The 13,979-nt window shown below is 50.3% G+C and overlaps 1 protein-coding gene and 1 long non-coding RNA gene across 6 annotated transcripts; one reads left to right on the top strand and one right to left on the bottom strand.

Annotated features, from left to right (window-relative positions):
- The first annotated feature begins 410 nt into the window (after positions 1-410).
- Positions 411-12,776, top strand: Mfsd2a (major facilitator superfamily domain containing 2A). Of its 5 annotated transcripts, none has more exons than XM_048815679.1 (14): positions 412-602; positions 2,056-2,184; positions 3,871-3,995; positions 8,015-8,138; positions 8,234-8,312; positions 8,758-8,915; positions 9,377-9,467; positions 9,591-9,712; positions 9,923-10,006; positions 10,454-10,537; positions 10,633-10,745; positions 11,178-11,321; positions 11,417-11,593; positions 12,312-12,776. In XM_048815679.1, exons 1-14 carry the CDS (start codon positions 516-518, stop codon positions 12,373-12,375), a joined length of 1,581 nt encoding a protein of 526 aa, XP_048671636.1. In that variant the 5' UTR covers positions 412-515; the 3' UTR covers positions 12,376-12,776. The 5 variants fall into 5 exon arrangements, with proteins under 5 accessions (XP_048671637.1, XP_048671636.1, XP_015340701.1 ...); XM_015485215.2 differs by having other exon boundaries at positions 2,053-2,184; XM_048815678.1 differs by having other exon boundaries at positions 412-608.
- On the bottom strand, positions 3,830-5,293 carry LOC125620427. Its single transcript, XR_007352084.1, has 2 exons — positions 4,992-5,293; positions 3,830-4,078 (listed from the first exon to the last, which is right to left on the bottom strand). It is a non-coding gene; the product is annotated as an uncharacterized LOC125620427 (long non-coding RNA).
- Positions 12,777-13,979: the final 1,203 nt, after the last annotated feature.

The raw sequence follows: 13,979 nt of genomic DNA, 5'->3' as shown, positions 1-13,979 counted from the left end.
TCTGAGGGAGAGAGAGAGACGCGATCTCACTTCCGATTTTAAAGGGGGCAGTGGACCTCAAAGCCCCTACCTTTCCTAGGTCTGGGAGTTAGAAGTTATGGGTTGGCTGCTCGACTCAGGGAGAACTCACTCTGGGGAACCTCGGGCAGGTCACTTTCAGCCTTGGGCCTCAGTTTTCTCGGGCGTGCCAGGTGGGTCCCGCAGACTTCCCTAGGTTGTGAGGACAGCGCGCAGCCGGATGCCGGTTCCGGGGCTTTGAGAACGTGGCTCAGTGGCAAGGCGCCGCCGGGCGGGAGGGGCTGGCGGGAGGGCCGGCAGGCGCGGGGATTGGCTGGAGGTGGGGCAGCGGGGCTCAGGGATTGGCCGGATCTGAAAGGGCAGGGCCGAACGTTTAAGAGGCGCGGAGGGGGCGTGCAGGGAGTGCTTCCCTCGCCTGCCTGTGGGGTTTACTAGGTGGCCCGAGGAGCAGAGGAGCATCCCGGCGTGCCGGTCCCAGACGGCGTGGCCCGCGGGTCATGGCCAAAGGAGAGGGCGCCGAGAGCGGCTCCGCGGCGGGGCTGCTGCCCACCAGCATTCTCCAAGCGGGTGAACGCCCGGCCCAGGTGAAGGTGAGGGCCCAGTACCCCGAGTGGGAGGGAGGCAAGAGGTGGTGGGCAGGCCAAGACGGGATGCGGGGGCGTCGGAGGTTAGGCCTGATTCTGGGAAACAAGGGATTATCTGGGGCCAGGCGGGCCTAGAATTAGGAGACGCTGGGGGAGCCCCGAAACCAGGGAATGCCCCGGGCCAGAACGTGATGGAGAGGATCTGTAGGCACCGGCGCCCACTTTTGCCTAAACACTTTCCTTGTCGGCGGAGGGCCCTGCTGTCAGCTTCTTGTGGTGCCGGGCTCTGCTTAGCCGGTTTTGGTTCTTCTGTGCCGAGCGGCTCGGATTTTCCGCCCTAAAAGTTAGAGAGACCCCAGAAACCTGGAAATCCCCCCAAGGGGATTCATTGGTTCCTCATTCACCCCCACCTCCCCCCCACCCCCACCCGCCTACTCTCGCGCCTCAACTCAACTAACTCGGGCCACTCAAGTTCATTCATAAGAACAAGGGCTCTGCTCTTAAAGGAGCCGCATTCCTGTGGCGACGGTGAGTGTGGGGGTTCGCGCATAGTGCTCTGCGTCAGTCTCATCATCCATCCGTCCCAGCCCCTGCCCTATGGACTTATTTAACGACCGAATAAAACCAGGCTGTCCCAGGAACGGATCTTAGGCAATAAATATCTGCTTGGGAGGTGACTGCCTTTTCTTTTAAATTTTATTAGCTGATCCTTGGAAGGAACTGAGTGAGCAATTATGCTGTTACCATGTATGAGTAATCTCTACTTTCCCCAACCTCCGTAGTTCCCCACCCAGAGAGGGCCTACTTCTGCACCTAGAGGCCTTTCCGCCACTCTCCGAGGTCCCCTAGGAGCAGGAGGCTAGGACCACTCCTGAGTTTGCCTGAAGCTCTGGTTGCCTACAGGGACCAGGGACGCTCTGGGACAGATGGAAGGAACAGCTGTGCCTGCAGCCAGCTGGGATGGGCCCCTAGGGCTCTCACTCAGTAGGCAGGTGGATCCTGGCCTCAGCCAGAGTGGGAGCCTGGGCTGGGCTCAGGCAGCTCTTGGCAGCAAGAGGATTTTCAGGTTGTGGCAGCTGATGTTGGGTGGGGACAGGTTTGCTGATGGAACATGCTCCCCCTCTGTAACTTGGGAAGGAACAGTGGCTGAGGCCTGGGGGAAGAGGGGAGGGAGTAGCTATTTAGAGATAATGGGCTGATAGATTTCCTCAGACTGGGGTGGAAGGGGGCGGGAAACTTAGGGGCGACTTCTTCAGGAATATGAATGACCTTTTTCTCCAGGTTCCCAAGAATAAAGAATACCTTTCTCTTCTTATGGGAAGTGGAATCTCCTTGGTGGGAACAGGGCAAGGCAGAGTTGTTCCTCCTGGCAGAGCTGGCTGGAGGAAAGGTCCTGCCTCTAGGATGAGGCCAGGAACTTGAGCCTTTTCATCTTTCCTCCTCTTCCCAGAAGGAGCCAAAGAAGAAGAAGCAGTTGTCCATTTGCAACAAACTTTGCTATGCTGTTGGGGGGGCCCCCTACCAGGTGACGGGCTGTGCTCTAGGGTTCTTCCTGCAGATCTACCTATTGGACGTGGCTCAGGTGAGTGGCCTGAGCCCTCTAAGGCTCCTCCAGCATCCTGAGGTGGGAAAAGTTAGGCACCCTGAGTAGGACCAGTTAGTTTTCCCCATCTGTGAACTGGGACTAAAAATTCCTACTTTGCTGTCTCTCAGAGTCACAGTGAATGAGAAATAAGTCTTTAGAAAGTATCAAGGAGGGGAGTCTATCTGCCCCAGAATAGCTGGCAACTCCTCCTTGCCTGGCAAGAGCAATAGAGCTTGGAGGGGTAGGCGGTGGTGTGAGGGAGAATGGAACCCGCTGGTGACGCTGTTCTTAGAAGAGACTGGCACACCATGTCCCTGGCTGGAAGAAAGTCAGCTGGCTTGGCTCAGGGGCCAGTGGATGTTGCCAGGCTTGTGGAGATGTATATCCCACCTTCACCTGAGGAGCAGAGACATGTCATTGGCAGTGGGACCCTCACGTGCTGGGCTAAGTTAGAATTCCCCAGTGCACAGGGGCTTTGATTAAGAGGAATTCTCAGGGTGAAGCAGAGCTACTCTGTGCTTTGAGAAGCCTTGGCCAGCAGCCTGGCATCCCGAGAATTCACCCTGTCTGGATGGGAAAGTGGGAGGCTGAATAGCCATGGCTACCAGGGATCCTGCACTGGGTGTCTTTCTATGTAGCATCTGACTTGGCAAACAGAGTGTCTGGGTTGTATCCATTTTCAGGTAAGAAATACTGAGCCCCAGAAAGGACAAATGATTTCATTCAGCAGATAGTTTTTGAGCAACACCCATGCACTAGGCCCTAATTGAGGTGCAAATATGAGAAACTTGTAGTTGAAGTATAAAAATGTAGTAAGTGTTAGAGCTTGGGGGTCAGATTGGAGAGACTACGGTATGCAAGAGGCTTCCAGCTTCCCAGACCAATAACTTGATGGTTGAGTAGGAGTCCAAGGAATTTGCGTTTAAATTCTGTTTGGGGACAGAGAGATAGCTTGAATAGGTAGAGATGGGCCACCTTTTAAAAAGCTTCTATAGGGCTGGGGTTGTGGCTCAGCGGTAGAGTGCTCACCTAGCATATGCGAGGTCCTGGGTTCGATCTTTAGCACCACATAAATAAATAGAATAAAGCTATTGTGTCCAGCTATTAAAAAATAAATATTAAAAAAATAAAATTAAATAAAAAGCTTCTATAGACTCCTTCCTCATCCAAGATAGAGCTTGACCCTCTACAATAGAGATAGTAACTCCCATTATACAGATGGAAAAACTGAGATCCACTGTGTATACCCAGTGAATGTTAATTCTGATTTCAGGTGGTCAGAGTCTCAGGGATGTGAAAGGGAGGGAAGGAAATGATTTTGGATTCATTCTACTTGATAGGAGTATTTTCAAGGGCAACAAAGGGGAGGAAATAGATCCAGGAAAGCTTCTAAGGGAGTACACAGAGCTACTGTTATCAGAAAAATGCTATTGTCATTTTTTTCCCCTGGGGATGGAACCCAGGGCTTCACACATGCTAGGCAAGTAATCTACCATTGAGTTATACCCCCAGGTCCACTATTGTCATTATTAATAAGGAAAATGAAGATGTTGAAGGTGCATATGGGAGCAGCATAGGGGCTTAAGGCCTGGCTGAGGCAGGGAGGGAGTCCCTGTTTTGCAATTAGGACTGAGGCGAATCAAAGAATGACGGAGTGGTCTCTTTCCCTCTTCCCCCTTCCAGGTGAACCCTTTCCCTGCTTCCATCATCCTGTTTGTGGGTCGAGCCTGGGATGCCTTCACTGATCCTCTGGTGGGCTTCTGCATTAGCAAATCTTCCTGGACCCGCCTAGGCCGCCTCATGCCCTGGTGAGTGGAAGAGGCTCCTTCGAGGTAGCAGAAGACGAATCTTCTGGCATATTTCCCTTGGTCCTTTCATCTCTTGTCACAGGCTGGGGGGTGAGGAGAAGGAATGATATAAAAGTGGTGTTGAAACCCATTTGAGGCTTCAGCTACCCCATACACAGCCACTGAAATGCCTAGCCTGTTCATTCCCAGACTAGGCAAAGTACCAGGCATGGCAGCTTCCCTCAGCCCAGGCTGGAATTCTGACTTCTCCCACTCAGTCACTTCCATAGTGGCAGAGCTACTGCTCTAGAACAGTTGAGCTAGCCTGCCTGGGTTTGAATCCCAACTTCACTACTTAACAGTTGTGCAATCTTGAGCAGGTGAACATCTCTGAGCCTCAAGTTTCTTCATCTGTAAAATGGGGATAAGGAACTTCTCACAGGGTTGTGGTGAGGGCTAAATGGTTTTTAATGTGTAAAGCACTCAGCAGACTACCTGGCACATATTAAGTGATATATAACTTGGCCCTCCTTCAGGGTGGCTCCTTGTGAGGCAGGGGTTGAGGGCTATATTGGAATGGGGTAGCAGATCCATAACCTCTGGTGCTTTGGATGATATGAACTACTTTCTCCCTTGGTATAAAGCCTGTACTACTCAAACTCAGGCTGTGGAGCAAGGTGGGAGGAGGCGGTTGCCATAGATCAGACAGCGAGGGAGACATACAAGACAAGGCCAAGCCGGGGCTCTGGTTCCCTCCAGGACATCCTGCTTCAGGGCGTGGGGGGGGCATACCCCTTTCATCTCCAGCCCATCCAAGCTCAAGTGGGCGCCTTCCTGCCCCAGGGGCGCCCATACCTGGTCTCCGGCCTTCAAAGCTCTTCCCACAGCCCCTGCATCCCCACAGCTTCCTTTCCCACGAGGCCCCCCACCCACTCAATCCTGCCAACCCCTGGCAAAAGCCCAGGTTGGAGCCTTTGATCCTGACTTCAGGGTAGTGGGCAGGATGGCCTGTCTTACCTGAGCAGGCTGCTTGGGGCTCCCCAATCGCCAGCCGTGAGACTTGGCCTTGCGCCCATCTCCTGGCAGCCAGTGGAAGGCGGGGCCCTGCTGCCACATCGCCTCATGAGGCTCAGCCAATGAGAGGAAGCTGCTAGGCCAGGCTGCCCGGCACCGAAGCACAGAAGCTGCAGGGTTTACTCCCAGTCACATTGGGTTCCTCGGGCAGGGCAGCGCTGTTCTATTCATCTGCTTATGAGCCAAGGATGGCATGTCAAGGAAGGCTCCTAGGGAGCCCTTGCTCTCTAAGGAGACACGTGGATTTGGGATGGTTAGAGGAGGCGGAGCACCCAGAGGACCCACCCTATAGGAGGCAGGATCTGAGGCCTTGCTGGGCAGATATGCAGCCAGCTTGGAAAAGTCACTGGGGGCCCTATAGGTTGCTTTCTGCTTTAGCAGGTGTCTTTGTGCATGTTTGAATGCAAACTCAAAGGTCTGCAGCACCCCTTTCTTTTCAGTGTAGGAAGAAGCAGGGTGTGTAAACCGTAGGACTTCCTCTCCTTCCAAGCCTGGGGGCAGCCCTCCTCTAAACCTGTACTTAAATCCTCTTCTTCAAACCAGACAGACTTTGAGGTTTACTTTCCCTGGAGTTGCCAAGGCACCCTATTAGAGACAGGTGTCAGCAGGGACATGTGGAAAGGCCAAGATGCAGCAGGCTGGACCTCTGGTGCACTTTTAAGCCCCCTGGTCATGGCCTGTACTACTTCTCCCAAGGCAGCTCCTGCTAGCTTCCCTCATGTGATCACTGTACACAATGTCCCAAGAACTGCTCTACATTTTCATGCCAACTTATTTTAAGTCTCAAGACTACTTCAACCCTATGAAGTAGAACCTAAGTCCTTCCCATGGCTCCTAAGATGTCCAATTTCCTCTCTAAGCTTATCTCCTAATTTCATCTCCCTTGCTCACTGAACTCTAGCGCTCACTGTTCCTCAATCTTATCAGGCACGTTCCTGCCTGAGGACCTTTGCACTGATTTTCCCTTGTCCAGCCCAGCTTTGCCTCAGATGCTCACTCCCTAGTTCTATTCAGTCCACATAGTCATTGCCTTCTCAGTGGGACCTGTGCTGTCTACGTGTTGTGAAATGCACCCCCATTCTCACTTCTAATTCTCTGAAGTCTGCTTTACTTTTTTGGGGGGGGGGGTATTGGAAGTTGAACACAGGGCTACTCAACCACTGAGCCACTCTCCACCTCTGTTTTGAATTTTAGTTAGAGACAGGGTCTTGCTTAGTTGCCTAGGGCCTCACTAAATTGCTAAGGCTGGCTTTGAACTCTCCATCTTCCTGCCTCAGCCTCCCAAGCCACTGGGATTTCAAGGGTGCACCACTACACCTGGCTGCTTTACTCTTTTCTCCTTATCTCTTATCACCTTCTATCATGTTTTTAAAAACTGTGAGAAAATATATGCAACATAACATCATCATTAATCATTACAACTATTTTTAAGTATAAAGTGACATTAAGTTTACATTCACATCTTGGTTAGCTATCACCACCTCCACCTCCAGTTCTTTTTATCTTCTTAGATAGAAACTCTGTACCCATTACAATAATCTCCATTCTGCCTTTCTCCTAGCTCCTGCTAACTCTCATTCCATTTTCTGTCTCTATAAAGTTGGCTTACCTTACATAAGTTAAATTATACAATAGTCGCCTTTTTGCAACTGGCTTATTTCACTTAGCTTAATGTCCTTAGAGTTCATCCATTTTATAGTATATATCAGAATTTCATTTCTTTTGAAGGCTGAATTTTATATATATATGAAATTTTAATTTTGTGGGTTTTTGTTGTTGTTGTTGATCAACTACAATCATAAGGGCATTTTTGGGGAGGAGGAGTACTGGAGATTGAACCCAAGAATGCTCTACCACTGAGCTATCTCTAGCCATTTTTATTTTTTATTTTGAGACAGGGTCTCCCTAAGTTGCTGAGGCTGGCCTCAAACTTGTGATCCTCCTGCCTCAATCTTTTGAATAGCTAGAATTACAGACATGTATCACTGTGCCTATCAGGACAATGTTTTCTTTCTTTCTTTTTTAATATTTTTGTTCACTAATATATCCTGAGCAATTAGAATAGCACCTGGTACATAATTGGCACTTATTAAGTATTCAGGTAAATGTTCGACGTAAGGCATGTGCTATTTTTTTATTCTCATTTTACACATGAGGAAATGAGTCTCATAGAGGTTAAATAACTAACCCAAGACTAAGGTTTTTTGTTGTTGTTGTTTTTGTTTGTTGTTTGTTTGGTATTAAGGATTGAATCCAGGGGCACTTAACCACTTAGCCACATCACCAGCCCTTTTTAATTTTTATTCTGGGATAGGGTCTCGTTAAGTTAGGGCTTAGGGCATTGTAAGGCTGCTGAGGCTGGCCTTGGACTTGCAATCCTCCCCCCTCAGCAGCTCAAGATGCTGGGATTATAGTTATTTGCCACCAGGCTTGGATATCCAAGACTAAGTTTTTATAGTTAGTTGGTAAAACCAGAGTTGAGTCCCAGAAGTGAGACTTCTAAGATCTTTCTCTTAACCTTTGTACTCTGCTCCCTTTCTATGCTGATGCTGTGAAGTCAATCCATCCTGAGGTCTAAGATGACATATGGGTAGGACTCACGTGTACATGTATACTTATGTCATGAGGTCCATTCCTCCCAGGTGGCTCCTTCATATTCTTTCACCCGGAGTTGGCTTCTCCCACCCCACCCCACCCCAGCTTCCCTGTGTGTGCAGACGATACATGTACACATGTAAAAACACACATTTGCTGGGGTTGCTCCTTTTCCCTGCCCTGAAGTCTTGGTCTCATTGCAGTCCAGGGGCCCCATTCCATTCTGCGCTTACTGGCTTGGCCTTCAGCCTCTTCCCAGAGGCTGGGTAGGTGGGTTTAGCGGGAGGAACTTTCTTCCCAGCAGGTACCTACAGAACCTGACTCCTGGGGTTCTGGCCTCCAGCCTCCACTTAGACCCTCCCCTTCCTCAGGATCATCTTCTCCACACCCCTGGCCATCATCACCTACTTCCTCATCTGGTTTGTGCCTGACTTCCCACAGGGCCAAGAGCTTTGGTACCTGCTTTTCTATTGCCTCTTTGAGACTCTAGTCACGGTGAGTTGTGCCCCTGGGGACCTGGGTGAGGGCAGACCCTAGGTTCCACATTTGTCCATCTGTCTGACTGGCCAAGGGCCTGTCTTTCATGCCAGTGTTTCCACGTTCCCTACTCAGCCCTCACCATGTTCATCAGCACTGAGCAGAGCGAGAGGGACTCTGCCACTGCCTATCGTAAGTGTCTCCTCAGCCCACCTGACCCCACCTGGGGATCCCTGGCCTCTGTACTCCTAGACCCTTCCTTGCATGTCCAGGCTGTTGTTCTGCTCTTGGGCATGGGTGTGAAGCCATCTTTTTTGTTTGTTTGTTTATTGTGGTTCTCGGAATTGAACCCAGGGCCTCATACATGCTAAGCAGATGCTGTATCACTGAGCTATATCCCCACCCCACGAAACCATGTTGAAAACAATTCAGTCCCCTTATTGCTCAGGTGAGACCCAGAAAGACGCAAGGACTAACCTAAGGTCACACAGAGCAGGCCATGAATATAGGCCAAGGTGCCATCTGCCCTGCCCCTTGGATCCACCATACCTGGATCTCGATCTCCCATCTGTCTGACCTTCCTCTCTGGGCCCACAAGCCATGAGGCCCTCCAAAAGACTCTCTTTTCACTGCCCAGGGATGACTGTGGAGGTGCTGGGCACAGTGCTGGGCACAGCGATCCAGGGGCAAATTGTGGGCCAAGCAAATGCACCTTGTCTCCAGTACCTCAATGGCTCTGCAGTGGCTTCAGAAAGTGCCAATCGCACATACAGCACCACCTCACTCAGAGAAACGGTGAGACCCCTGGCATGGCAGGGTTTGGGGAAGATGGGGGACAGTGAGATGCTTTGTAGTTATCCTAAAATTAGTAATAATAGTTAGTATTTATTAATTGTTGGGCATTTGATATACATAATTATAACTATGCCCAAAATGCTGATAAGGAAAATGAAGCTTAGAGAGAGAGGCTGAACAATTTGCCTACGGTTGTAGAATTGGTGATTGCAGAGATTTGAGAAGATTTGAACTGTGGGCTCTCAGCTTTCTTTGCCCAGAGCCTGACTTCTTAACATTTTGTACTTTCAAACTTTGCCCAGTCATGGAGAGCAATAGCAGGCCCAGGATGCTTCTCCTGTTTCACAGATGGAGACAGTGAGGCACCCAGAGGAAAAGGGACTGGCCCAAGATCATTGAATGGGGCTGCTGGAATGAGATTAGACTGACAGTCTCTGTATGTCGTCTTCACCCCTTTATAGCAAAATGCATACCTGCTGGCAGCAGGGGTCATTGCCTCTATTTATGTCATCTGTGCTGTCATCCTGACCCTGGGCGTACGGGAGCAGAGAGGTAAGAGGGTCCCAGCTGGGAAGAGGTTCAGGCCCCAGCGCAGAGTGGCTATGTCATTCTGGCTGGCACTCAGGCTTTGGGAGGGTTCTCTGCTTCCTCCTCACTGTCCCCTCTGGTCCCCAGAACCCTATGAGACCCAGCAGGCTGAGCCGATGTCCTTTTTCCGGGGCCTCCGCCAGGTCATGAGCCATGGGCCATATATCAAGCTCATTGCTGGCTTCCTCTTTACCTCTCTGGCTTTCATGGTGAGTGGGGCCTGATGTGCTTAGCCTGAGAGGGGGGTGCAATGGGAGTGGGGTTGGAGAGGACGCAGGATGTGATGAAGCTGATGGACTGATGGAATGAGGAGGGCATGGACTGAGGTTTGTGGGGTGTGGGAAATGACTTGGGGAGGCTCAGCCCCATTGTTACTTCCTTCCTTGCATTTCCTTGCCCTGCCCCGCCCCATTCCTCAGCTGGTGGAGGGGAACTTTGCCTTGTTTTGCACCTACACCTTGGGCTTCCGCAATGAATTCCAGAACCTACTGCTGGCCATCATGGTGAGTGCAGGGCTTGAGGCGGGGCAGGCAGCCTGGGCTGACATGGCTTAGGCTGTGTGGGATGGTTCTTTGGATAGTCAGAAGATGTTTTCAGACTGGTCCATGGTCAGAAAGGGGTGAGGGAAACTTCTTGGAATATTCATTTGGAGCTGACCTACAGTTGCTTAGGCAGGAGTTTGCAGTTGGGTATTTAGAGAGCACAACAAAAGCAAAGGTATAGAGGTCAAGAGCTCTGTAACTTTGTGCTTAGAGGTGTGAGAAGGCAGGAGAAGGACCTCCTTCAGCTCCCCAGGAGCCGTTAGGCATGCCTGTTCACTTTCTCACTGCCTGGATGATGTCATCTAGCTGTTCTTTGGCAGGGCTGGGAACGCCTTTGGGCACCTGGGAAGGGCAGGAGGGGTTCCATGGTTCTAACTTGCCTACCTCACCCACTTTGTCTGTCCACAGCTTTCTGCCACATTTACCATTCCCATCTGGCAGTGGTTCCTAACCCGGTTTGGCAAGAAGACAGCTGTATACGTTGGGATCTCAGTGAGTGGGGCTCTAGGGATAGGACCTAGATTGAGTTGGGGGTTACTGGTGGGGGGCCTCCCAGCTGACTCATCTTATCACACTACCTCCCCTAGTCAGCAGTGCCATTTCTCATCTTGGTGGCCCTTATGGAGAGTAACCTAATCGTCACGTATGTGGTGGCTATCGCAGCCGGCATCAGTGTGGCAGCTGCCTTCCTATTACCCTGGTAGGTGTATTCAAATTTAGCTGGGTCTGTTCCCCAGCCTTCTCATTCCAGTTCTGAAGCTCCTTGGGGAAAATTCTCTGGGGGCTTCTCCTAATATAGACCATTCTATGGGTTCAAGTTGGGGTGGATCCATGTCTTAGAGTTGTACAGTTTGTGTACTGTGCAAGAGCACCGTCACATGGTGAGAAAAGGAGCTGAAATCTAGCTTGCACTCCATTTTCCAGGCCGAGCATCCAGATTGGGACTCCTTCATCTTGGGGGAAAGAAACCTTATTCACATGAAGGTGCCACAAGCTCCTTGGAGCTGTGGGGTGCCACAAGCTCCTAGAAGGCCACCTCTTCTTATTGACACAGGGGCCATACTGGCTAGCGGGGTCCTGGCAGCTAGTGGTTGGTGGGGTCCTCATGGTTGCCATTACCCACTCTGCACAGGTCCATGTTGCCTGATGTCATTGACGACTTCCACCTGAAGCAGCCTCACTCCCATGGCACTGAGCCCATCTTCTTCTCCTTCTATGTTTTTTTCACCAAGTTTGCCTCTGGAGTCTCACTGGGTATCTCCACCCTCAGTCTCGAGTGAGCGGAGTGGGAACGTGGGGTGGGCAGGGCAAAGCAAAGCCAGACCCCAAAAGCTGCATCTTTACCAATCCCCTGCCCTCTGGGTTCCACAGCTTTGCTGGGTACAAGACACGAGGGTGCTCACAGCCGGCAAGTGTCAAGTTTACACTGAAGATGTTGGTGACCATGGCTCCTATAGTCCTCATCCTGCTGGGCCTGTTGCTCTTCAAGCTGTATCCCATTGATGAGGAGAAGCGGCGGCAGAATAAGAAGGCCCTGCAGGCTCTGCGGTGAGAGAGGAGAGATGCCATTCAGTCTAATCCTCTGTGGCTAAATCCACACTTAATCTCTGTACACCTTTCCTCGACAGCTCCAACACTTAGCTTTGTGCTAGCACTGCACTGAGTGGCTTTACATTTATTCACTCAATAACTACTTCCTGGGTGCCTCCTAGGTGCCAGCTTTGTTCTAGTTAACAAAACAAAGCCAAATCCTCACCCTTGAGGAGCTTGTGTTTTAGGAGTGTGTGTTCATGATCTCCCATGTTCTTCCAACAATGTTTGGTGTCCTAGATTTTGATGATTTTCATTGTGCTGATAAAAAACCTAAGACTTAACCAGGAAGAGTGAAGGGCCCAGTGGCTAAGGGGTGGAGCTTGGCTTTGAGCCTCATATATGTCCTGACCACAACCTGTACTCTGCTGCCCTCCTAGCATGCAGGACCTGGAGTTTGACTCAAACCCAGAGGGTAGTATAAAGTGAGTCATTCTGCCTATAAGCCAGCCAGGACCAGAGTATATATCCTGGGGCTTGTGGTGCCCCATGTACAATAAGAATAGCAAATAGAGGAACCAGAAGTTTCTGGGCTGAAAGAGGGAGTAAGCAAACTATCTGTAGTTTCCCTGTGGCTTTTACTATAGGGCCAAGATTGCTGCAGAAAGAGGCAGGTGTCCGTGGGCGTGGGACAAGAGGCTTCCTCCATCCTATCTCTTGTGGCTTTTTCTTCCAGGGATGAAGCCAGCAGCTCAGGCTATTCTGACACAGACTCCACAGAGCTGGCCAGCATCCTCTAGGGCCTGCTGTGTTGCCTGCTAAAAGTCACCATGGAGAGGGTCTGGGTCACCAGGCCACACGAGGACCAGGACCTGCTTGCCCACTCACTGAAAACTGGTCTCCAGATGCCAGAATACGGACTGAAGACTGGAGAGTGAGCAGACCAGGACATCTTACCCACCATGGGGCTGGCCAGTCTGCAGCCTCCTGCCTCCTCTCTGCCCTCCCACAGGGCCAAGCCCTGGGACTGCTACTGTGAATATGCGAAGGACTGATCGGGCCTAGCCCGGAACACTAATGTAGAGATGTTTTATACAGAGACTAATTAATAACTTAATGACCATGTACATAGCAATGTGTGTGTTTGTATATGTCTGTGAGCTATTAATGTTATTAATTTTCATAAAAGCTGAAAAACTGAGATGCCTGTTTCTGTCTGTATCCTTGACCACTCAACAAGCCCTTCTGTGCCAACAGATAGAGAGTACCATAAGCCTCAGGTACCACTGAGTAGGCAGAATGTGTCTGGGGTGCGATGACAGCTTTGGCTAACATTTGCTGAATACTTGCTCAGTGGGGAGGCATTGTATGCACTTCAGTGGTATGCTCATTTAACCCTCAAAACGGCCAGGTCAAGTCTGCCCCCATTTTAAAAATAAGAAAACAGAGCTTCATCATAGAAGGGGATGTAGCTAACTTCACACAGCCAAGAGCAATCCAACTGGAACTCCATCCCAGCTCTGTGTGACTCCAGGACCTTACCTAGCACTCTTTACTCCCCTGTGTCTGATGATGACCAAAGGACTGGCAGACAAATGGTTGGTCTCTGTGTGCCTGAGCCTGCGAGACTGACTGTGCTGGTATAGACTGTGACTGAGGCCCTGAAGACCTGTCATTCTTCTCCCACATTATTATCACCAGTGTTGAAGGGGGGAGGATGGACCTGGCTAGGGGTGAGTGTCAGATAAGGAAGGGTCCTGTCTCTGGTGGGGAGCAGGGGGATAGGGAAGGCTTACTTGTAGCACTTATCCCATTTCTTTGGTGTGAATACTCATACCATAGCCAATTCAAGTTACCCAAAGTTGTACCATCTTGCCAAATTTCTGAACATTTACCAGTTGGCTTCTACAAGCTGGTAGGATTGCTCAGCACACCACTGGCTCTCACACACATAGGCCAAGTTCCAAAATGACAGGGAAATAAAGCTGGCAGGATCAGGAGTGACCAGTTCAACCTCATTATTTCACAGATAGCATTTCTGCTTTGTGGGCTTCATTTATTTGAGACTCTTCAGGCTTGGTTTTTGCCTTGAATGTGGGGTTCCATTGTTGCTGATGAAGTTTTGCCAAGTTGCTTTTATAAATTCCATGAAGGATTACTAACAGGCACTGTTATGTGTTCACAAATATTAATTCAGTTGGTCTCCACAACTTCCCTATAAGGAAGTTACTATTATTATGCTCATTTTACAGATAAGGAAATGCTGACACAAGGAAGTTAAGTAACTTGCCCAAGATCACCAGACAGTGGTGGTAAGAGGATAAGTTGATACTTCAGTCCAGGCTGATTGACAGTATGGCCTGTGCCCTTAACCACTACTTGGGCTGTTACATGAGATAACAGT

This window comes from Marmota marmota, unplaced genomic scaffold, assembly GCF_001458135.2.
Source record: "Marmota marmota marmota unplaced genomic scaffold, marMar, whole genome shotgun sequence".
NCBI lineage: Eukaryota > Metazoa > Chordata > Mammalia > Rodentia > Sciuridae > Marmota > Marmota marmota.
Note: the sequence above shows the minus strand (reverse complement) of the source record. Positions and strands in the feature narration are given on the sequence as shown.

What these genes read in the sequence shown, in the direction of transcription:
- Mfsd2a (XM_015485214.2), top strand. Translation starts at nt 516, where the DNA reads ATGGCCAAAGGAGAGGGCGCCGAGAGCGGCTCCGCGGCGGGGCTGCTG. An exon ending in ACCTACTGCTGGCCATCATG is followed by an intron (nt 10,007 to 10,453) that starts GTGAGTGCAGGG and finishes GTCTGTCCACAG; the next exon opens with CTTTCTGCCACATTTACCAT. An exon ending in AAGGCCCTGCAGGCTCTGCG is followed by an intron (nt 11,594 to 12,311) that starts GTGAGAGAGGAG and finishes TTTTTCTTCCAG; the next exon opens with GGATGAAGCCAGCAGCTCAG.